Source organism: Stegostoma tigrinum, chromosome 30 (assembly GCF_030684315.1).
Source record: "Stegostoma tigrinum isolate sSteTig4 chromosome 30, sSteTig4.hap1, whole genome shotgun sequence".
In the NCBI taxonomy this organism is placed as follows: Eukaryota; Metazoa; Chordata; class Chondrichthyes; order Orectolobiformes; family Stegostomatidae; genus Stegostoma; species Stegostoma tigrinum.
Genome location: NC_081383.1, coordinates 1,894,306 through 1,919,381, shown reverse-complemented (window position 1 = coordinate 1,919,381; position 25,076 = coordinate 1,894,306). Strand labels below are relative to the sequence as shown.

The 25,076-nt window shown below is 46.5% G+C and overlaps 1 protein-coding gene across 8 annotated transcripts in view; it reads left to right on the top strand.

The window, feature by feature from the left end:
* The first annotated feature begins 2,688 nt into the window (after positions 1 to 2,688).
* The window catches only part of ssbp4 (single stranded DNA binding protein 4), a 105,521-nt gene continuing 83,133 nt past the window's right edge, over positions 2,689 to 25,076 (top strand). For 6 of the 8 annotated variants that reach the window (XR_009442826.1, XM_059638617.1, XM_059638619.1 and 3 more), the window contains exons 1-3: positions 2,689 to 2,888; positions 3,630 to 3,691; positions 6,347 to 6,431. Coding sequence is in view for 7 of the 8 variants with exons in the window: in XM_059638617.1 (XP_059494600.1) it covers positions 2,715 to 2,888; positions 3,630 to 3,691; positions 6,347 to 6,431 (321 nt within the window). In the remaining variant the exon portion in view is untranslated. Of the gene's footprint in view, positions 2,889 to 3,424; positions 3,498 to 3,629; positions 3,692 to 6,346; positions 6,432 to 25,076 lie in introns of all 8 variants that reach the window. The other 2 variants (XM_059638621.1, XM_059638616.1) reach the window with 1 other exon arrangement.

Genomic DNA, 25,076 nt, shown 5'->3' with positions numbered 1-25,076 from the left:
AGTCTCGCAGTTCAGCCTAATACTGAGACCGTTCTTCATTCTGGGATCGACAATATGCTGCTTAGAGACGCACATTAGTGATAGAGATAATAGGAACTGCAGATGCTGGAGAATCCACGATGACAAAGTGTGGGGCTGGATGAACACAGCAGGCCAAGCAGCATCTCAGGAGCACAAAAGCTGACGTTTCGGGCATAGACCCTTCATCATAGAGGGGGATGGGGAGAGGGTTCTGGAATAAATAGGGAGAGAGGGGGAGGCGGACCGAAGATGGGTAGAGGAGACGATAGGTGGAGAGGAGAGTATAGGTGGGGAGGGGATAGGTCAGTCCGGGGGGACAGTCAGGTCAAGGAGGCGGGATGAGGTTAGTAGGTGGGAAATGGAGGTGCGGCTTGAGGTGGGAGGAGGGGATGAGGAGAGGAAGAACAGGTTAGGGAGGCGGGGACGAGCTGGGCTGGATTTGGGATGCAGTGGGGGGAGGGGAAGAGCTGGGCTGGTTGTGTGGTGCAGTGGGGGGAGGGGACGAGCTGGGCTGGTTTTGGGATGCGGTGGGGGAAGGGGAGATTCTGAAGCTGGCGAAGTCCACATTGATCCCATTGGGCTGCAGGGTTCCCAGGTGGAATATGAGTTGCTGTTCCTGCAACCTTCGGGTGGCATCATTGTGGCACTCCAGGAGGCCCATGATGGACATGTCATCTAAAGAATGGGAGGGGGAGTGGAAATGGTTCAGGCCTCAGCTCCCTTATTTTTGCCAACTCCCGTGATATTTCAAAACCCGACATTACACATTTACTGAGATCGAAGCTCCCCGGGGAGAGATTCCAGACTTTCAGATGAAAGCAAAATAGTGCGGAGTCTGAAATTCTGAAACAAAAACAGAAAGTGCTGGAGAAAGTCAGCAGGCCTGGCAGCACCTGCCGAGACAGAGGGAGAAACAGAAACAGAGCTAACTTTTGGGAGGTGGTGCGACTCTTCTGATGAAGCATACCAGTGTGCTGAGTTGCTTCGGGATTTGCTCTGTGTTTGAGAGCGCACATTCTTTCCGAGATAATGGGAACTGCAGATGCTGGAGAATCCAAGATAATAAAATGTGAGGCTGGATGAACACAGCAGGCCAAGCAGCATCTCAGGAGCACAAAAGCTGACGTTTCGGGCCTAGACCCTTCATCAGAGAGGGGGATGGGGTGAGGGAACTGGAATAAATAGGGAGAGAGGGGGAGGCGGACCGAAGATGGAGAGTAAAGAAGATAGGTGGAGAGAGTGTAGGTGGGGAGGTAGGGAGGGGATAGGTCAGTCCAGGGAAGACGGACAGGTCAAGGAGGTGGGATGAGGTTAGTAGGTAGCTGGGGGTGCGGCTTGGGGTGGGAGGAAGGGATGGGTGAGAGGAAGAACAGGTTAGGGAGGCAGAGACAGGTTGGACTGGTTCTGGGATGCAGTGGGTGGGGGGGAAGAGCTGGGCTGGTTGTGTGGTGCAGTGGGGGGAGGGGACGAACTGGGCTGGTTTAGGGATGCAGTTGGGGAAGGGGAGATTTTGAAACTGGTGAAGTCCACATTGATACCATTAGGCTGCAGGGTTCCCAGGCGGAATATGAGTTGCTGTTCCTGCAACCTTCGGGTGGCATCATTGTGGCACTGCAGGAGGCCCATGATGGACATGTCATCTAAAGAATGGGAGGGGGAGTGGAAATGGTTTGCGACTGGGAGGTGCAGTTGTTTATTGCGAACCGAGCGGAGGTGTTCTGCAAAGCGGTCCCCAAGCCTCCGCTTGGTTTCCCCAATGTAGAGGAAGCCACACTGGGTACAGTGGATGCAGTATACCACATTGGCAGATGTGCAGGTGAACCTCTGCTTAATGTGGAACGTCATCTTGGGACCTGGGATAGGGGTGAGGGAGGAGGTGTGGGGGCAAGTGTAGCATTTCCTGCGGTTGCAGGGGAAGGTGCCGGGTGTGGTGGGGTTGGAGGGGAGTGTGGAGCGAACAAGGGAGTCACGGAGAGAGTGGTCTCTCCGGAAAGCAGACAAGGGTGGGGATGGAAAAATGTCTTGGGTGGTGGGGTCGGATTGTAAATGGCGGAAGTGTCGGAGGATAATGCGTTGTATCCGGAGGTTGGTGGGGTGGTGTGTGAGAACGAGGGGGATCCTCTTTGGGCGGTTGTGGCGGGGGCGGGGTGTGAGGGATGTGTTGCAGGAAATGCGGGAGACGCGGTCAAGGACGTTCTCGATCACTGTGGGGGGAATGTTGCGGTCCTTGAAGAACTTGGACGTCTGGGATGTGCGGGAGTGGAATGTCTTATCGTGGAAGCAGATGCGGCGGAGGCGGAGGAATTGGGAATAGGGGATGGAATTTTTGCAGGAGGGTGGGTGGGAGGAGGTGTATTCTAGGTAGCTGTGGGAGTCGGTGGGCTTGAAATGGACATCAGTTACAAGCTGGTTGCCTGAGATGGATTACATTCTTTCCGAGCTCCGTTTTAAATGTGGCTCCCCTCTACCCTCTAACGGCGTTTCCCTTAGTTCCAGAGTTCGCCGCCAGTGGAAACAGCGGGACGTACTAGGCGCCATCGAAATGCAAGGCTAGTTCTTTTTTAAAAATAATGCTAGCTCCCGTCTGTTTCTCCCGGTAGAGGGAGCCTGTAATCCATTAAAATTACAACAACATCATATACACACGCTTGCTTTGGTGGGGGGGTCGTTCGGTTTCAAGTTCCCCCGGGTAAATGTGGCTGCCTGGTCCGCAATGGTCTGGCAGCTTTGCTCAGATGTTTGTATGGAGATGGAGAGTGGCAGCTGCCTTTGACAGATGTGTGTTTCAGTTGGGAGAGGCAGACAGCGGCTATGTACACCAAAGGGAAACGATGCACCATCCCCTCGGACGCTCAGGCGTGGGAAAAGTAAGTGGCAGCGAGACAGAAGGACAACGGGGTGGCGGCGATAAAGGATAGGGATCATTTCTGGCTTTTGCAAGAATTCAAACCCAGCGTGCGGGAGCAGGCAATTTCTTCGGAAAGCGCTGTATTTGCTGCCGGAAAGTGAGACTGAACGGAACGGACAGAGAGATTTTCCTGTAAAGTTTTTTTCGTAATTGTTTTGAAGCTTTCTAAATAAAAAGGACATTAAAATAATTAGTGACAAAACATGTATTTTCAAAAACTGATTTTCAATCGTGCAGTTTTACAAGTTTAAATTTTAATAACGAGAAAAATAAAATCCGTCGATTAAATTTGGTGAGAAATTTCCCGGTTTTCAGTCCCTGGAGAAGGGGGAGAGGAAATCCGGAGAATATGTTTTGTTCCTGTGCAAGATATTTCATGTGTGTTTATGGCCTCGCTACAACAGTAAGATGAATCGAGGTGTAATTGTACAGGAGGGAAACTTTCAGCTTGTTGGGTTGATGTGTTGAGACAATCTCTGTAATTAATCTCTGCAGGCTAGCGCTCTATGTGCACGAATACCTGCTGCATGTGGGAGCTCAGAAATCCGCACAGACATTTTTATCCGAGGTAAGGATTGCCCCCGCCTCCCTCTCTGTAACTCGCCTGCTTTGAAAGTTTCCAGATGTTGACACTTATTTGGCTTGTTTGTGCCTCCTTTGCCTCCGCTGTCCTGATCCCTCTCCCTCTCCTGATTTTCAGATTCGTTGGGAAAAGAACATCACTTTGGGAGAACCGCCCGGCTTCCTGCACGCGTGGTGGTGGTAAGGGGTTGTCTCTTTGTATTGTCTGCACAGTTTCGTTTTAAAGTGTTTGATGTTTTCCAGAAGACGAATTCCTCAAAGAAAGGAAATGCGATTCCAGCTGGTGAGGGGGACCGTTCCCACTCCTTATACAGCACCTTTCCTGCCTGTCTCCCTCTCTCTCTGGGTCACGGCTTTTTTTAAACAGACTCCTCACTGCACTTGAAATCTGCAGAGATTCTCTGCGGACTGGGTGCTCTGCAGCTTTAAAGATTCCAAGAACGTCTCAGGGTTCCATCCTCAACCTGTAACAGTTTTGTTTTTCCCCTCTCCAGCCCCCCCCCCCCCCAACACACTCAAAGTAAGTTCATGGAGTCTACATGATAACACACACAGCAGGCCAAGCAGCATCTCAGGAGCACAAAAGCTGACGTTTTGGGCCTAGGCCCTTCATCCCTGAAGAAGGGTCTAGGCCCGAAACGTCAGCTTTTGTGCTCCTGAGATGCTGCTTGGCCTGCTGTGTTCATCCAGCTCCACACTTTGTTATCTTGGATTCTCCAGCATCTGCAGTTCCCATTATCATGGAGTCTACATCCCAGGATTGGACAGGACTGGGATGGAAGCAGAATTCCTGTCCCATCCCTATCTGAGCTTGCCTGCTCTGTCGTCCATCAGGTAAACACCTCCATTGCGGACCAGGCAGCCACATTTACCCGGGGGAACTTGAAACCGAACGACCCCTCCCAACCCCCCCCCCCCCCCACCAAAGCAAGCGTGTGTATATGATGTTGTTGTAATTTTAATGGATTACAGGCTCCCTCTACCGGGAGAAACAGACGGGAGCTAGCATTATTTTTAAAAAAGAACTAGCCTTGCATTTCGATGGCGCCTAGTACGTCCCGCTGTTTCCACTGGCGGCGAACTCTGGAACTAAGGGAAACGCCGTTAGTGGGTAGAGGGGAGCCACATTTAAAACGGAGCTCGGAAAGAATGTAATCCATCTCAGGCAACCAGCTTGTAACTGATGTCCATTTCAAGCCCACCGACTCCCACAGCTACCTAGAATACACCTCCTCCCACCCACCTCAGCCACCGATAATTCCTGCCTCAGCACCTGGGGAAACCACCCAGCTCTGATGAAAAGTCGTCTCAACCCAAAATGGTTGAGAGCTGTTAGCTTGCTCTCTCTCCACAGATGTTGCCTGACCCAATGTGATTCCAATTTTTTTTGTTTTCACAACCTGGGGAAAGGTGGGAGCTGCTGCCAGACTGGGACAGTTCTCTCTAGCTGCACCCTCTATGAGGTAGTGACTTCAGTAGAAGTATGGAGAAGCTCTGGGACAAAGCAGGTAAGATTTATCTGGGCAGTCCCACACTGGCCCAGCTGTTTCTCCAGTGCCTGCATTCTTCATTTCAAGTCAATGATTTGGAAAGCATCAGAAGGAGGGTAGGTTTGCAGAGCAACTGGGAGAGAACAGGAGGAGAGGGATGAATTGAAAAAGGCAGGAATGATGGGCTGAACAGCCTTCAGTAATTTCAGGATTCAGGATTTCAAATTCTGTTCTGAAATCTACTTCTCTTGCCCTTTGAGATGGCACATTCCAAATCACAATGGCTCACTGCATTAAAACAGACTCTCATTTGCCATCTCTATCGCCATTAATCTGTGTCCCTCTGGTCGCTATGCTTCTGGTCACTGGAAACAGTTTCTTCTTTTTAACTCAATCAAAACCCTTTGTGATTTTACACATCTCCATTAAATTTCCTCTTAACCCACTCTGCTCCAAGGGAGAACAATCCCAGTTTCCCCAAACTCTCACTGTGTCACAAAGTTCTTCATGATGATGTTTGATTTGTCAGGAGGTATTCCTGTTCAGTGTTGATGATTGGAAGTGGAATGAGTAAAATGAAGCTGGACTAACCTTCTGGCTGTAGATGGAAACCCTCTTGTTCCTGGACAGCGGATTCAGCTCAATGCTGAGTGAGCGATGAGTTTACTTGATGCTGTGTACTCTTACATTAAACCCCACCAAACTAGTTATGGGAGCTTGTACACTGAAAGCTTTGAGCTATTGCATGGAACTGATTCCTCAATCCATGTTCTCCTGCAGTGGGTAATGGGCACAGATTTCAACTGTGACAAAGTCCCAATTTCCCCAGGTCTTGGGTTCTCTGATTGGAACTGATTTCAGAATCTGGTTCAGGTTCCAGGCTGTATTCCAGCATGGCTGGGATTGGTTGGGTGCTACAACCTGAAAAATGGGCAGTGTTTGTGAGGGATAGTAGAAACTGCAGATGCTGGAGAATCCAAGATAACAAGGTGTAGAGCTGTAGGAACACAGCAGGCCAAGCAGTATCGGAGGAGCAGGAAAGCTGATACTTTGGGCCTAGACCGTTCCTCAGAAAAATGTTTGTGACTGGATGGGAATCCTATCAATCTGAGATGAGGAATGGAATTGGGATTGTACACTGGAAGCTGTTGGTGTGTCACCTTTGGGTATCAGGCAGAGGTGGTGGGGTTTGGGGTTGGATTGCGTGGAGCAAGGGTAGGTTTTGTATTGTTTGGATGGGTGTCAGACTGTTTTCCAATTTGCTGTTGTAGTTAAGTAAAGACAAAGTGATCTAAGAGTTATGGCTGCAGGAGAGTTTAGTCACTATCTCTGTCTCTTTCTGTAGTGTATTTTGGGATCTCTACTGTGCAGCTCCTGACAGAAGGGAAACCTGTGAGCCCTCGAGTGAAGCCAAGGCCTTTCATGATTATGTGAGTTTCATGCTAATTCATTCATTCTTGGAAAGTGGTTCTTTGCTTTTAAGGCAAATATCAAGTTTAGCGAGAAAAAAGATTTTGTGTGTGTGTGTGATTCTCCATGTGTCTGTGTGTGTGTGTGTGTGTGATTTGTGTGAGTCTGTACGTGTCTGTGTGTGTGTTTCTATGTGTGACTGTGTGCATCTGTGTGCGTCTGTGTTTGTCTGTGTGAGTCTGTATGATGTGTCAGTATGTATGATGTGTCAGTATGCTTTGATTGTAAGCAAGCTGACCATATTACTGAATCCTGCTATCCACATGAATTGCATCATAAAACTCTTGTTTCACTTCCCAGATATTCAGGTTGGTTTTATATGATTAATTTAACTTTAGATTTTGGACTGACCTGATTGAGGGGAGCAGTGAGCTGGGATTGTGTTGTGACATGTAGGTGATAGGGCAGGGGACCTGGGAAACTGGGCCAACTTTACGCTGTCCATCTCAGTTTTATAACTGCATTTTGTGATGCACAGAGTCAGTGTTTATTCAGGGTAAGGCTGACTCGCTGTGTAAATGTACAGAGTGAGTGTTTAATCAGCAGATTTATGAGTACGCAATGTGAGTGTGGTTAGTTTAGAATGTAGAGTACTTTACAATTGCCAATGTGACACCTTATGATACTCCCTGAAACCTACCTGTTTCATCAAGCTCTGATTGCCTGACACAGTGTAACCATGGCAACAAGGTATGGAACTGAATAAACACAGCAGACCAAGCAGCATCTTAGGAGCAGGAAAGTTGACACTTCGAGCCGAGACCCTTCATCAGAAATGGTGTCTGTGCGTGTCTCTGATGAAGGGTCTAGGCCCGAAACGTCAGTTTGTCTGCTCCTCTGATGCTGCTTGGCCTGCTGTGTCCATCCAGCTCCACACTTTGTTATCTCAGATTCTCCAGCATCTGCAGTTCCCATTATCTCTGATATAATGTAACCATGTTTATTCCTGTATCAAGCTTTGAATGGTAATGCTCCTGTGAGGAACCTTAGTATGTTAACAAAGTCGAAAGAGTAATGTAACTGCAAGTTACTGTTTTCCTCTTCACATTGTTGACCATGTGGCAACTTTAATTAAACTACACTACGTTGTTTATAGATGCGTCAGAAATTATATGTCCAGGTTAAAGTCAACTTGATACTTAATGTAAAAATGTTACATCTTTCACCATTCATACATTTTCCAGACGGTGCGGCTTATCGCTGGGCACACAGCCACTACACACACTGACTCTCACTGGGGTACGGGGTCCCACACACACACACTGACTCTCACTGGGGTATGGGGTCCCACACACACACTGACTCTCACTGGGGTACGGGGTCCCACACACACACACACTGACTCTCACTGGGGTACGGGGTCCCACACACACACACTGACTCTCACTGGGGTACGGGGTCCCACATACACTGACTCTCACTGGGGTACGGGGTCCCACACACACACACTGACTCTCACTGGGATACAGGGTCCCACACACACACACACACACTGACTCTCACTGGGGTATGGGGTCCCACACACACACACTGACTCTCACTGGGATACAGGGTCCCACACACACACACACTGACTCTCACTGGGGTATGGGGTCCCACACACACACACACACTGACTCTCACTGGGGTATGGGGTCCCACACACACACACTGACTCTCACTGGGGTACAGTCCCACACACACACACTGACTCTCACTGGGGTATGGGGTCCCACACACACACACACACTGACTCTCACTGGGGTACGGGGTCCCACACACACACACTGAATCTCACTGGGGCACAGGGTCCCACACACACACTGACTCTCACTGGGGTATGGGGTCCCACACACACACACTGACTCTCACTGGGGTACAGTCCCACACACACACACTGACTCTCACTGGGGTATGGGGTCCCACACACACACACACTGACTCTCACTGGGGTACAGTCCCACACACACACACACAGATTCTCACTGGGCCACACGTCACACTCACACCCATTCACAAGCTTTTGTGCTCCTGAGATGCTGCTTGGCCTGCTGTGTTCATCCAGCTCCACACTTTGTTATCTTGGAGTCTCCAGCATCTGCAGTTCCCATTATCTCTTGTTTTAAGCTAAGATGTGGAGTTGAGAAATCATGTGAAGGAGGATCTGGTAAATTTAAGGGGAACAACATGGAAGGAAAAATTACTTTTAGAAGTGCATATTCAAATAAGGCCAGAATTTGCAAACAATTTGAAAGGAGAAAACTAAGAAGCCCATGCCTTATTGCCCGCAGCACATATAATAAAGCAGGTGAATTGTCAGCTCAACTAGAAACCAATGTGTATGACTTTAGAGTCATTATAGAGATAGAACTGCAATGTGACCAAGGCTGGAAACTAAATATTGAAGAGATTTTTAGAATTATAGGAGGGTACCAAAAGCTGGTGGGATAGCCCTATGAATTGAGGAGGACATAAGTGCAATCGTGAGAGGTATTTGTAGTTCTAAAAATAAAGATATAAAATCAGTTTTGGGTGCAGATAAGAAATAACAAAGGTAAGAAGTCATGTGTGAGATTGTTTATAGGCCTCCTTACAGTAACGATTCTGTTTGATTGGGTACACAGGGAGAAATAATGGGGCTTGTGAGAAAGTATATTAATATTCATGATTAATTTTTCATATTCAGTTTAGAAGAATCAGATTAACAAAGGTAGCCCAGAGGGTGAGTTCATAGAGCGTTTTGACAATAATGTCTTAAATCAGCTCATTCTGGAACTAGTAGTGCGCAACAAGACAGGCTTAATTAATGACCTCACAGCAAAGGAACCTCTAGGTAACAGTGACAATGATATGATTAAAGTTCACATTCAGCTTGAGGAAGAGATGGGTGAGAACTGAGTGTGAAAAACTATTGTCTTAAAGTCATAGATTCATACAGATGCACAGCATGGAAAGAGACCCTTCGGTCCAACTTGTCCATGCTGACCAGATGTTCTAAATTAATCTGGTTCCATTTGCCAGTATTTGGCCCATATCCCTCTAAACTCTTCCTAGATGCCTTTTAAATGTTGTCATTGTACCAGCCCCACCACTTCCTCTGGCAGCTCGTTCCATACACACACCATCCTTTGCGTGAAAAAGTTGCCCCTTAGGTCTCTTTTAAATCTTTCCCCCCTCACCTTAAACCTACGCCCTCTAGTTTTGGATTTCTCCACCCTTGGAAGACAACCTTAGCTGTTCACCCTGTCCATCCCCCTAATGCTTTTACAAACCTCTGTAAGTTCACCCCTTGGCATCTGATGCTCCAATCTCCTCTTAACCTCTTTACCTAAAGGAAACAATCTCATTCTTTCCGTCTCAAGTCAAATTCCTCAATCTTGATAGAATCCTGCTGAAGCACTCTACGTACTAACATCTTTCTTGTAGTCTGGTGCCCAGGAATGGTTACAACTCTCCTGCTGAGATCAAACCAGCGCTTTGTTCAGGTTTGATTGAATTTTCTTGCTTTTTTATATTACTGTATTCGGGTGAGAAGGGTTCAGTGGCACCCCACTCTGTACCCACTCTTCATGTGACCACAACAGATTTTTATTGCTGCAGAAAGGATACCATTGCCAACTCAGTGCCTCCCTAACTGTCCATAAGAGAACAGGTTTTCATGAGTGGAACAAAGAAAGAGGTTAATTTTGTCATTAAAGTTAAACTGATCTAAGTAACATAATAAAATATACAACAGTTGTGTGTGCACACACAAACTCACATACATGAAGTTAATATACACACAAATATAGATTACAAAGTGGGGACAGATAGATTGGCTAAAATATACTCCTTTTAAAGTAAAATATAGCAAGGTGTAGAGCTGGATGAACACAGCAGGCCAAACAGCATCAGAGGAGCGGAAAAACTGATGTTTCGGGTCTGGACCCTTCTTCAGAAAAGTGTGTTCATCCAGCTCTACACCTTGCTATCTCAGGTACTCCAGCATCTGCAGTTCCTATTATCTCTCCTTATAAAGTAAAATAGTTTACAGCCTATTGTTTGGTGACTTGACTGGCTTCAGGCTGAATTCGATGGCCTGAATGCTTCCTACTTAAAGGCATAGATGACTGAGTGGTTATTTCTTTGGGAGACATTAGTTCTGGATTGAATTGTTTGAAGAAATCTTTGCCCACAGTAGGGAAACACTGGCTGGTCACAATCAGCAAACAGAGTTTGAAGTTTACCAGATGGGTTGGAAATAGAGAGCGATAGGCAGAGAAAAAGAGAGAGGAGAGGGAGACAGGAAGGACCTGGTCTTCTCCTGAAACTACATGTCCTCAATTCTACTGAGAAAACACAAGATCAAAATAAAGGGTTGCCTTGTCACATAACCTTCCATCTCCAACTGACATGGCGATTCAAAGGTGAAATGATTAGCTCCTGCCTGGAGGCTATTATGCCCAGTGTCCCACTATCCAAGCAATTAGTCTTAATATCCCAGCACCAACCCTCAGGTGATTCTGCAGTTGCCTTGCTAATGAGACAGGAAATATGACTCCATCACACTCCCCTGAAGTCCAGGTTTTGATGGATTTTACAGACAAACTGTTTCTGCTCCATTGAACTGCAATGTAGAATACAGAGTAATGCAACTCGATTGTAGCCACCTTGGGCATGAGAATCTGGTCACTTCAGTCTTGTTTTTTGAAGGTTCCTGTTTAGCGATTCAGTTCAGGTTTCCAGCCAATGGACAAACAATATTAGTTGTTGCAGAGCATGTCTTCTTCATCAGAAATAATTGGTATTCCCAAATGAGGACAATGATAGCAGAAATAATGTTCAGATGATACCAAGGTGGGCACTGTGCCTGAGTTATGGAGCTTGACTGAAGGAAGCCTTGTTCTCCCAGCTGACCCTGCCTGAGCTCAATGAAACCAAGTTCTGTTTTTCCAATGTTTCAGCTGCGACTCAGCTGATGGGTACATGTGTGAGACTGAGTAAGGTGGAGGTTTGATCTCTCAGTCCCTTTGGCCATCAGTGCTATAAAGTCATCGATTCATAAAGCACGGGAACAGCTCATCAATGCCAACCAGGATTCTCAAAACTAAACTAGTATCACTTGCTTGCATTTGGCCCATATCACTCTAAACCTTGATAACAAAGTGTGGATAATAAAATGTGGGGCTGGATGAACACAGCAGGCCAAGCAGCATCTCAGGAGCACAAAAGCTGACGTTTCGGGCCTAGACCCTTCATCAGAGAGGGGGATGGGGAGAGGGTTCTGGAATAAATAGGGAGAGAGGGGGAGGTGGACTGAAGATGGAGAGAAAAGAAGATAGGTGGAGAGGAGAGTATAGGTGGGGAGGTAGAGAGGGGATAGGTCAGTCCAGGGAAGACGGACAGGTCAAGGAGGTGGGATGAGGTTAGTCGGTAGGAAATGGAGGTGCGGCTTGGGGTGGGAGGTAGGGATGGGTGAGAGGAAGAACAGGTTAGGGAGGCAGAGACAGGCTGGGCTGGTTTTGGGATGCAGTGGGGGAAGGGGAGATTTTGAAGCTGAAGTCCACATTGATACCATTGGGCTGCAGGGTTCCCAAGCGGAATATGAGTTGCTGTTCCTGCAACCTTCGGGTGGCATCATTGTGGCACTGCAGGAGGCCCATGATGGACATGTCGTCTGAGGAATGGGAGGGGGAGTTGAAATGGTTCACGACTGGGAGGTGCAGTTGTTTATTGCGAACCGAGTGGAGGTGTTCTGCAAAGCGGTCCCCAAGCCTCCGCTTGGTTTCCCCAATGTAGAGGAAGCCACACCGGGTACAATGGATACAGTATACCACATTGGCAGATGTGCAGGTGAACCTCTGCTTGATGTGGAAAGTCATCTTGGGGCCTGGGATAGGAGTGAGGGAGGAGGTGTGGGGGCAGGTGTAGCACTTCCTGCAGTTGCAGGGGAAGGTGCCGGGTGTGGTACGCCTCAACCTCTCCACCCCTCTCTCTTCATCCCATTATCACTCTAAATCTCTCCTGTTCATGTACCTGCCCAAATGTCTTTTCAATGTTATAGCTGCCAGGGGAAATGGTGGAGGCAGGTACAATTGCAACATTCATAAGGTACCTGGATGAGTGTATGATTAGAATGTGTTTAGAGGGATATAGGCCAAATACTGGCAAATGGAACTGGCTTAGTTTGGGATGTTTGCTTGTCACGAATGATTTGGACTAAAGGATCTATTTCCATGCTGTACAACTGTGACTAAACAACCCAAGTAAACTATCTCTATGCTCAGGGTGTTCTCTGGAATCTAATTGAGGTGCTCAGGGTGTTTGTATATAGAATAACATACCTGGGGGTGGGTTACAGACTGGAATCTGATCAAGGGGTACAGGGTGGTTTATGTATAGAATAACCTGTTCCCAGGAGTGAGTAAAAACCAGTTCAGAGGAAGGGTCACTGGACCTGAAACGTTAGCTCAGTTTTCTCCTTCACAGAAGCTGCCAGACCTGCTGAGCTTTTCCAGCAACTTTGTTTTTGTGACACAGGAGTGAGTTATAGACCTCAAATCTGATACAAGTTTTTCGGGGAATTATATACAGAATAACAGATACCTGAGAGTGAATTACAGACTGGAATCTAATCGAGGGAGTTTGGGGTGGTTTATATACCAAATAACAGACATCCCGGAGTGAGTTACAGATTGGAATCCACTTGAGGGGTTCAGTGAGTTTATATATAGAATAACTGATACCTGGGAGTGAGTTACAGACCGGAATCTAATTGAGGGGTTCAAGGGTCTACATATAGAGTAACAGATACCCGAGAGTGAGTTATGGACCAGAATTTAATTGAGGGGTTCGACGTGGGTTATATACGGAAAGCAGATACCTGGGAGGGAGCTACAGACTGGAATCTAATTGAAGGGTTCAGCGTGGTTTGTATACAGAATAACAGATGCCCAGGAGGGAGTTACAGACTGGAATCTAATAGGGGAGTGTTATACCGATGTCTTCAATATTTCTTAGTTTGTGTAACTCTGCCATTGGCTGAAGTTTATGTTTTGACAGTAATTTAAGGAGAATGAGTCTGATCCTGACTCTACCACACCGCATTCCTGAGACACATGCCCCCATCGCACTGAGTGGATGAACTAGGGTCACATTGACATTACAGGCCGAAGGGGTTAATGCTGTCTGTCAGGACCAGAGGTGCCTGCACTTGCCGAGTGCATCGATGACCTACTTTAATTCCCGTCAGGATTGCATGCTTTGTCCCAAGAGAATCAGTTTGTCTCATACCAGGCAGAACCTGCTGACTTCAGCATCCACAAGCATGGAATCAAAATTCAAATCTGCTCTCCTCTGGGGCTTTCAGGAGCTCTGCTCCCAAGTGAAGAGGATAAATTTCTCTTCTCAAGGAACTGAACAGATGGGTTTAAACCATGAATCTTTCTCCTCTCTCCCTGGTCTGTTTCACCCCCAGTTCTCACAAAGACATGCAGTGACTCTACCAATCCTACACACAAAAGATTCTTGTTCCCTCTTTTTTTTTGCATATGATGGCAGTTAGCTCCAGGATAACACTTGTCTCAGGCCTTTTGACCCATCGCATCTGAGCTGGAGTAAACCAATCACGGCAATATTCTAAGCTCTGTCTGATGCGAAGTTCTCAATAGTACCTTGTCTTTGTTCTAACTATGCCAGTGTTGTCCTGAACAACTTCCTGTCTTTTACAAACCAACACATGCGCAATTCTGCCACTTGTATGCTAACTCACACCGAATCCAGATGACCAAATACCCTGGTGCTCACTGATCTGTACTGACTCCATGTTTGGCTCCCTAATTCACATCCCGATTTCACCATTTACTCACACTCTGAACCAATTTCTTTCATCTTCCAGACTCTGGGAGGACAGAACATATGTTTTTAACACATACCTTTGGCTTCTAGGTCTTTAGCAAAGGGGACCCTTTGCAACTTGTTCTGTCCCACTGGGTGATGCATTGTAAATTGAGCTGTGCAATTCCTTGAGTCAAACCCAATGTTAAAGCTCTTTGTTTAAGGTATGCACAGGCTCCCAATTTACCCGACTTTCAATCCAAGGTTGATTAAAAAGTGTAGTCAAGTTTCTGCACTAAGCAAGAATTATGAATTAGACAATAACTACAAGGATACAGATATAGACTATTGGCATATAACACTACTGACTAAAAGTCTAATCCCTTTGTAAACTTCACCCCTTACTCACACACAGACACTCACACTCACACACAGACAACAGCACTCACACACAGACACTCACACTCACACACAGACACACACACTCACACACAGACACTCACACTCACACACAGACAACAGCACTCACACACAGACACTCACACACAGACACACACACTCACACACAGACACTCACACACAGACACTCACACTCACATACAGACAACAGCACTCACACACAGACACTCAGACTCACACACAGACACACACACTCACACACAGACACTCACACTCACACACAGACAACAGCACTCACACACAGACACTCAGACTCACACACAGACACACACACTCACACACAGACACTCACACACTCACACTCACACTCACACACAGACACTCACACTCACACACACAAGATAGATTCTTGGCCAGGTCCTTATTGTTCATTTTCCTTTCTCTGGGAGTTTCTGGAAGGAGTACGGAGTGACTGATTCATTTGGAAATTTCGTGTCTCACAAACCTCATGGAGTTTTTTGAGAAGGTGCCCAAGCATGTGGATGAGGGAAGGTCAGTTGACGTGGTGTACATGGGCTTCAGTAAAGCCTTTGATAAGGTTCCAAATGGTAGGCTATTGGAGAAAATACAGAGGCATAGGTTTGAGGGAGATTTAGCAGTTTGGATTAGAAACTGGTTTTCTGTAAGAAGGCAACGAGTGGTGGTTGATGGAAAATATTCATCCTGGAGTGCAGTTACTAGTGTGTGCCTCAAGGATCTGTTTTGGGACCACTGCTGTTTGTCATTTTTATAAATGACTTGGACGCAGGCATAGGTGGATGGGTTAGTAAGATTCCAGTTGACACTAAAGTCGGTGGAGTGGTGGACAGTGTGCAAGAATGTTGCAGGTTGCAGGGAGACTTGGATAAACTGCAGAATTGGGCTGAAAGGTGGCAAACAGAGTTTAATACGGATAAATGTGAGGTGATTCACTTTGGGAGGAATAATAGAAAGGCAGAATATCGGGCCAATGGAAAGATTCTTGGTAGTGTGGATGTGCGGAGGATCTTGGTGTCCATGTACATAGATCCCTGAAAGTTGCCACCCAGGTTGATAGTGCTGTTAAGAAGGCTTACGGTGTGTTAGGTTTTATTGGTCAGAGATTGAGTTCCGGAGCCGTGATGTCAAGCTGCAACTGTACAAAACGCTAGTGTGGCCTCACTTGGAATATTGTGTGCTGTTCTGGTCGCCCCATTACAGGAAGGATGTGGAAGCATTGGAAAAGGTGCAGAGGAGATTTACCAGGATGTTGCCTGGTCTGGAGCGCAGGCCCTATGAAGAAAGGCTGAGGGACTTGGGTCTGTTGTCTTTGGAGAGAAGGAGGCTAAGAGTGGATTTAATACAGACATACAAGATGATCAGAGGATTAGATAGGGTGGACAGTGAGAGTCTTTTTCCGAGGATGATGACGTCAGCCTGTACGAGGGGGCATAGCTACAAATTGAGGGGTGATAGATTTAAGACAGATGTCAGAGGCAGGTTCTTTACTCAGAGAGTGGTAAGGGCGTGGAACGCCCTGCTGGACAATGTAGTTAACTCAGCCACATTAGGGGCATTTAAACAGTCCTTGGATAAGCATATGGATAATGATGGAATAGTGTCAGGGGAGGGGCTTAGACTAGTTCACAGGTCAGCGCAACATCGAGGGCCGAAGGGCCTGTTCTGCGCTGTATTGTTCTATGTTCTATGTTCTATGAAATTGTCTCTGATTTATCAATTCAAAAGGCATGGTTCACTGCAAGAACCTTACCCGGGTTTCTTCAAGTTTAAACTAAGTTTTTTTTACCCAGGAGAATAGGTAGCTTCTGCCAAGGAGAACAGCAGCACAACTTTCTGTACCTTCCTCTCTCGATCTGTGGCTTGTTCCCATTCCAATCAGCTCAGCCAGCAGAGAACCAATCAGTTTCACCTGGCTTTTGATCTGCATATTTCAGGAGCTCACAATCACAATCAAACAAATTCAAACTATATTTCAATTTCCTTGCTGTGAAATTATGTAGGCATCCTGGTAAACACACAGTTTTAAAATTAGTTCTTTCTCCTTGCCGTCCACAATTTTTAAAAACACAAAAGTAAAAATATACAGTCCTTACAAGCCATTGAGTTACTTTTTGGTGATTTAGTCATCCTCCTATTTCTGCAAGTAAGATTCCACAAACAGCAAAAAGATTGGTTAATTTTTTTTGGTACGGTGCTGTGCTGATCAGGAAACCAGGGTGAACTGTTGCTTTTCTAATACTGATGTTAAATGTTTAATATCCACCAGGACAGGTAGAGAGGGTTACCATTTAAACTCTTATCTGGAGAATAGTACCTCTGACACTGCAGCACTCTTGCAGACCTGGCTGCTGGAGTGTCTACCTCAAATCTTGGAGAGAGACACAAAGCCATAGCATTGTAACTCGAGGTGTACAGCTTGATGAATTAAGCAGCTACAAAGGAGTTAACATGAAAATACCCTTCCTTCCCTAACTGGACAACATTTGATTCTGATATTGGTCCAGCTTGAGTGCTTCAAAGTTCTCTCTTATGTATAAGCATAGGAATAATATTCAGGGTTCCCAGTTTACTTGTAGAAGCATGTTTAATATTCAGGGACATATCAATACTCAGGATCTCCAGGATTCTGTCTGTATTAACTCAGGCTTCAGGCTGGTAGTGAGGTTGCAGTGTTTGTCCCGTGAAAGTGATAATATTGTGCCTCCAGATCCAGCCCTAACGACGCAGGAAGTGGGGGTGAGGAGTACAGGGGTGCACAGTAAGAAGATGAGATGATATCAGGGGGGTACAATATTTAAGGATCATTACCAAACAGAATAGGAGGTGCAGATTGTTTCCAGCTATGTAATCTGCTCCTAAAAGATTTTCAGCTTTGAAAAGAAGTGACCGTACAGGATGCTGTGTTACAAGCTGATTGTGTCAGAATGCATCATTCAACCTTGAGCTGTGTCTGTTCCCAGCCTGACTGTTCCAGGAACCCTGCAGCTCCCTCAGCCTCTTGGCCCTATCCTCTGTTTCTAATGTGTCAATGAGCTTCAGATCTCCTATGTGGACAGAGGCATCAATTTTAACAACAACTTAACATCTTCTAGGTTCCACAGCATTTCAGTTGCCACAAGAAAACAGGTTGAAAATAATACAAAAAGTATTTTTTTAAATGAGTTTACACACTATATACTCAGAAAGCGATCACCTTAAGCACGTGTTCCCTGGACTGATCATAGGTTGTATCCTTTCCACAACAGAGTCACTAAATCTCAAGTAGTTTACAGCATATAAAACTTTGTGATAACACAAAAATGCAAATCCTTAAGAAATAAGACTGTTCAGTTCAAATTAATGAATTGGAACAGTATTCATTTTCAGACAATCAATAATGGATTTGTGGTCATCATTAGACACTTATTCCAGATTATTATTGAATTCAAATTCCACTGTCTGCTATGGTGGGATTCATACCTGGATCCCCAGAGCATTACCTGGTCTTTCGCTTAACAGCCCAGTAATAATACCAACCTGTACAATTTTCCCCATTTCGTAGCCTCTGAAATTTGACAGCCTTAAACTAGAGACTCCACATCCAGGAGTTCCTCAGGTTTTATCCTAGGCCAATTATCTTCAGCTGCTTTATTCTTATTGGTGTCTCAGAGTTGATTAATCATAGTCCACCATCTACAAGGCGCAATTCAGGAGAGTGATGGATAACTCCTCAGCTCCAAAAACACTCAAGACACTTGACAGCATTCTGGACACTTTGATTAGCACCACATCTACCAGCCTCAATGTTCACTCCCTCCACCATCGACACTCAGTAGCAGCAGCCTGTACTATCCACAAGATGCACTGCACAAGTTCACCAAAGATCCTCAGACAGCGCCGTCCAAATCCATAACCAGTCCCATCTAGAAGGATAAGGGCAACAGATACATGGGAGCACCAGCCCCTGCAAATTCCCCTCCAAGCCACTCACCATCCTGACTTAGAAATAAATCACCGTTCCTTCAGTGTTGCTGGGTCAAAATCCTGGAATTCCCTCCCTAAAGGGATTGTGGGTCAACCCACAGCACACGGACTGCAGTGGTTCAAGAAGGCAGCTCACCACCACCTCCTGCAGGACAGTAGGGATGGGCAGTTGGCAAAACCTACATCTTATGTGAATTTCACAAAATGCAGGAGAATGGCAGCCTGCGATTGGAGCAGCTCCAAAAGGGGAGACCCATTTTCTCAGGTGTTTTAAGGGTGAATTTGCCCACTGCCCTGTCTACTGTGAGCCTGTATAGTCTAGAGGCCAGACTTAGAGGTGTATCGAAGGGTTATGGCACTGGAGGAGGTTACTGAGGTAGAGAAAGAGTAAGACCATGCAAGAATATGAAAATAAAGATGAGTTTTAAAGTTTCAGGCTCATTGGGAACTAGTTCAGGTCAGTGAGAACACTCCCTCAGTAATGACTGAAATCAGTTGATGTTTGGGCAGTGGAAATTTGGATGAATGAAGCTGACAGAGGGACTTATCTCTTGAGCTCAGAGGCACTGGACAGTGTTTGGCACATTCCCAGCCTTCCTTACCCGGTTCACTGAGCCCCACTCAGACAGGCCAGGGCAAGGAACCTGAGCTTTCTGAGCACATAGGGGGCAACAGAAAACTGTGGGGCAAAGAATTGGATAAAGGATGATATGAGAATAGCAGGAATCACATCATCTTGCTCTCTGATATCTCAGGTGCTGACACTCGCTGGGTAAAGTTTATGGGGATAACTCTGGGGGTTGTTGAGATAAAAGATCAGTCATGATTTTATTGAATGTTGGAGCAAGTTTCCATACACCTTCCCTCAAAATATAGTCACATACACACACAACTACATTTATTCACACTCTCATCTTCATGTTCTGAACCCAGTATCTCATATTGACACACACAAACATACTGTCACACTCATCCTCACAGTGTCTCACCGCACCACCTCTCCCCCCAACACAATGTCTCATACTCACTCACTCACTCTCTCACGCTCAATATCTTTCAAACTCACTTTCCCTCAGCCTGACTCACTATCACACAGAGATAGTAGGAACTGCAGATGCTGGAGAATCTGAGATAACAAGGTGCAGAGCTGGGTGAACACAGCAGGCCCAGCAGCATGCCTTCACATTCTCATTCCCATTGGAGATAGCAAGAACTGCTGGTGCTGGAATCAAAGCCAGTAGAGTGTGGAGCTGGAGGAACAGGTCAGGCAGCATCAGGGAGCAGGAAACATTTTGGGTTTACACCCTTCACCAGGACTGGAGAGGAGGAAGGGAGCTTGGAAAAAATGGGGGGGAGCTGGGGAATGTAGGTGGGATAGTGATAGGTGGATGCAGGTAGGGGGTAGAGTGAATTGGTCAGTGGGATGGGACGGGCGAATAGATGGGGAAGAAGATGGACAGGTTGTGTCAGTTCAAGGAGGTGGGGATGAGAGGGAGGGCTATTGGACATGGGATGAGGCCAGGGGTGAGGAGATTGTGAAATTCTATGTAGTGGCAACAATGACATCACATGCAAACTGGAGGAGCAGCACCTCATAGAACATAGAACATAGAACATAGAACAGTACAGCACAGAACAGGCCCTTCAGCCCACAATGTTGTGCCGACCATTGATCCTCATGGATGCACCCTCAAATTTCTGTGACCATATGCATGTCCAGCAGTCTCTTAAATGACCCCAATGACCTTGCTTCCACAACTGCTGCTGGCAACGCATTCCATGCTCTCACAACTCTCTGCGTAAAGAACCTGCCTCTGACATCCCCTCTATACTTTCCACCAACCAGCTTAAAACTATGACCCCTCGTGCTAGCCATTTCTGCCCTGGGAAATAGTCTCTGGCTATCGACTCTATCTATGCCTCTCATTATCTTGTATACCTCAATTAGGTCCCCTCTCCTCCTCCTTTTCTCCAATGAAAAGAGACCGAGCTCAGTCAACCTCTCTTCATAAGATAAGCCCTCCAGTCCAGGCAGCATCCTGGTAAACCTCCTCTGAACCCTCTCCAAAGCATCCACATCTTTCCTATAATAGGGCGCCCAGAACTGGACGCAGTATTCCAAGTGCGGTCTAACCAAAGTTTTATAGAGCTGCAACAAGATCTCACGACTCTTAAACTCAATCCCCCTGTTAATGAAAGCCAAAACACCATATGCTTTCTTAACAACCCTGTCCACTTGGGTGGCCATTTTAAGGGATCTATGTATCTGCACACCAAGATCCCTCTGTTCCTCCACTCTGCCAAGAATCCTATCCTTAATCCTGTACTCAGCTTTCAAATTCGACCTTCCAAAATGCATCACCTCGCATTTATCCAGGTTGAACTCCATCTGCCACCTCTCAGCCCATCTCTGCATCCTGTCAATGTCCCGCTGCAGCCTACAACAGCCCTCTACACTGTCAACGACACCTCCGACCTTTGTGTCGTCTGCAAACTTGCTGACCCATCCTTCAATTCCCTCGTCCAAGTCATTAATAAAAATTACAAACAGTAGAGGCCCAAGGACAGAGCCCTGTGGAACTCCACTCACCACTGACTTCCAGGCAGAATATTTTCCTTCTACTACCACTCGCTGTCTTCTGTTGGCCAGCCAATTCTGTATCCAAGCAGCTAAGTTCCCCTGTATCCCATTCCTCCTGACCTTCTGAATGAGCCTTCCATGGGGAACCTTATCAAATGCCTTACTGAAGTCCATATACACCACATCCACAGCTTGACCCTCATCAACCTTACTAGTCACATCCTCAAAAAACTCGATAAGGTTTGTAAGGCATGACCTACCCCTCACAAAGCCGTGTTGACTGTATTTGATCAAGCCATGCTCTTCCAGATGGTCATAAATCTTATCCCTCAGAATCCTTTCTAACACCTTGCAGACGACAGACGTGAGACTTACCGGTCTATAATTGCCGGGGATTTCCCTATTTCCTTTCTTGAAGAGAGGAATTACATTTGCCTCTCTCCAGTCCTCAGGTACGACTCCAGTGGAGAGCGAGGATGCAAAGATCTTCGCAAGTGGCGAAGCAATTGCATTTCTCGCTTCCCAAAGCAGCCGAGGACAAATCTGATCCGGGCCTGGCGACTTGTCAATCTTAATGTTTGACAAAATTTTCAGTACATCAGCTTCCTCTATCTCTATCCATTCCAGCATGCACACCTGCTCTTCAAAGGTTTCATTCACTACACAGGTCGTTTCTTTCGTAAAGACAGAAGCAAAAAACTCATTTAGGGCTTCCCCTACCTCCTCAGGCTCCACACACAAGTTCCCTATGCTATCCCTGATCGGCCCTACTCTTTCTTTGACCATTCTCTTATTCCTCACGTAAGTGTAAAATGCCTTTGTGTTTTCCCGGATTCCTTCTGCCAAGCCTTTCTCGTGCCCCCTCCTGGCTCTCCTCAGACCATTTTTGAGCTCCTTCCTTGCCTGCATGTAATCCTCTCTAGCTGAACTTGACCCTAGCTTCCTCCACCTTATGTAAGCTACCTTCTTCCTTTTCACTAGAAGCTCCACCGCTCTCGTCATCCAAGGTTCCTTTATCTTACCCCGTCTTGCCTGTCTCAGAGGGACATATTTACTCATCACTCCCAACAACTGTTCCTTAAACCATCTCCACATGTCTATAGTTCCCTTACCATGGAACAACTGCTCCCAGTCCATGCTTCCTAACTCGTGTCTAATCGCATCATAGTTTCCTCTTCCCCAATTAAATATCCTCCCATTCTGCCTAATCCTCTCCTTCTCCATAGCTATGTAGAATGAGAGAGTGTTATGGTCACTATCACCAAAATGCTCTCCCACCACAAGATCTGATACCTGCCCCGGCTCGTTTCCGAGCACCAAGTCTAGAATGGCCTCTCCCCTCGTCGGCCTGTCAACGTACTGCGTTAGGAAACCCTCCTGAACACACCTTACAAAAACAGCTCCATTCAAATCTTCTGCTCGAAGGAGGTTCCAATCAATATTAGGAAAGTTAAAGTCACCCATTACAACAACATTACAACTCATATTCCACCTCAGGAGCCTACAGCCCAATGGTCTCAGTACAGAATTCACCAGTTTCAAAATCTCCCCACCTCCGGCCTCATCTCCTGTCCAACAACAATCCCTCTCATCACCACCTCCTAGAAATGACACAACCTGTCCATCTCCTTCCCCACCTATCCACCCCACCCTTCCCACTCACCAATCCTCATTAACCCCTATCTGCATCCACCGAACACCATCCTAAGGACCTTCCCCCATCCCCCCTCATTTACTTCTGAGCTCCCTTCCCCCTCTCCCTTCCTGATGAAGGGTGTAAACTTGAAATGTCAACTTCCCTGATCCTCCCTGATGCTGCCTGACCTGCTGTGTTCCTCCAGCTCCACAAAGCACTGACTCTCCTCCACTCGCTCTTTCACAGTCTCTCATTCTCACACATTCTCATCCACACTGCCTCATGTGCAGTCTCGATGTTGCATGCTGTCTCCCTCCCTTACATACGTTTTATCCCTCACACACTTTATTTTTCTCGGATGCTCTCTCCCTCTCACACAGACACACACAGAAACATACGCGCAGACACACACTGACACACGCACATGCTCACGCGCACACACGTGCACGCACACACATGCACACACACACATGCACACACACAGACTCTCACTTTTTTCTGTCCCTCATATTCTTGCTTTCTTGTACCCATACTTGCCGTGATTGCACTGAGATCAGTCAGTGGACCTGCCAGAAAACAAATTCCCTGTTTGGGCTGTTAATCTGGTCAGTATTAGCCTGAATTTCATTGTGCTTCACTTATTAATGCTCATTCTCTACCTGCCCCTCACTTTCTCTGTCTCCAGCTGCCTTTTGGTACACCTGGTCACTGTATAAAGACGGGCACATTATCACTTTCTCTCTTTTGCGTTCTGTCTGTCTGACATTTTGGTCAGTGTCTCAGGCTTGATTACTGTGTCCCTACCTTCTTTATCTATCTTCTCATTGGCTCATTCTTTATGTTTTTGGTCTTTCATTAAAAAATGGGAATTTAACTGTGACTCTGAGTATCTAAGTGTCACTTAATAAAGTCTTAGTATCTCACATTTGATACATCCTTCTCTGTTCCTTTCTGTCTTTCTTCTGTTTTATCATTAATTATTTTTCTTTCTCCGGTTGTCTGCGTGTCTCATCGTTTTTGTGTCACTGTCTGCCTGTGATGTACATCCCCATCTCAATGTTTGTATATGTGTTCCAGTTTCTGTGTGCGAGACCTTGTGTATGTGATGTGTCCTTCTCTATGTAAGTGTGAGACTGTGTGACCCTCCCAATGTAAGTGTGAGACTGTGTGTGTCACTGTCTGTGTATGTGTGAGACTGTGTGTCACTGACTGTATAAGTGTGAGACTCTGTGTGTCGCTGTCTATGTAAATGTGAGACTGTGTCACTGCCTGTGTGTGAGACAGTATGTCACTGTCTGTGTAAGTGTGAGACTGTGTGTGTCCCTCTCTGTGTAAGTGGGAGACTGTGTGTGTCCCTCTCAGTGTAAGTGTGAGGCTGTGTGTGTCGCTGTCTGTGTAAGTGTGAGACTGTGTGTGTCACTGTCTAAGTGTGAGGCTGTGTGTGTCCCTCTGTGTAAGTGTGAGACTGTGTGTCACTGCCTGTGTAAGTGTGAGACAGTATGTCACTGTCTGTGTAAGTGTGAGACTGTGTGTGTCGCTGACTGTGTAAGTGTGAGACTGTGTGTCGCTGTCTGCGTAAGTGTGAGACTGTGTGTGTCCCTCTCTGTGTAAGTGTGAGACTATGTATGTTCCTCTCTGTGTAAGTGTGAGACTGTGTGTGTCCCTCTCTGTATATGTGTGAGACTGTGTATGTTCCTCCCTGTGTAAGTGTGAGACTGTATGTGTCCCTCTCTGTACAAGTGTGAGACTGTGTATGTTCCTCCCTGTGTAAGTGTGAGACTGTGTGTGTCCCTCCCTGTGTAAGTGTGAGACTGTATGTGTCGCTGTCTGTGTAAGTGTGAGACTGTGTATGTTCCTCTCTGTGTAAGTGTGAGACTGTGTGTGTCGCTGACTGTGTGTCGCTGTCTGCGTAAGTGTGAGACTGTGTGTGTCCCTCTCTGTGTAAGTGTGAGACTGTATCTGTCGCTGTCTGTGTAAGTGTGAGACTGTGTGTGTCCCTCTCTGTGTAAGTGTGAGACTGTGTATGTCCCTTTCTGTGTAAGTGTGAGATAGTATGTCACTGTCTGTGTAAGTGTGAGACTGTGTGTGTCGCTGACTGTGTAAGTGTGAGACTATGTGTGTCGCTGTCTGCGTAAGTGTGAGACTGTGTGTGTCCCTCCCTGTGTAAGTGTGAGACTGTGTGTGTCCCTCTCT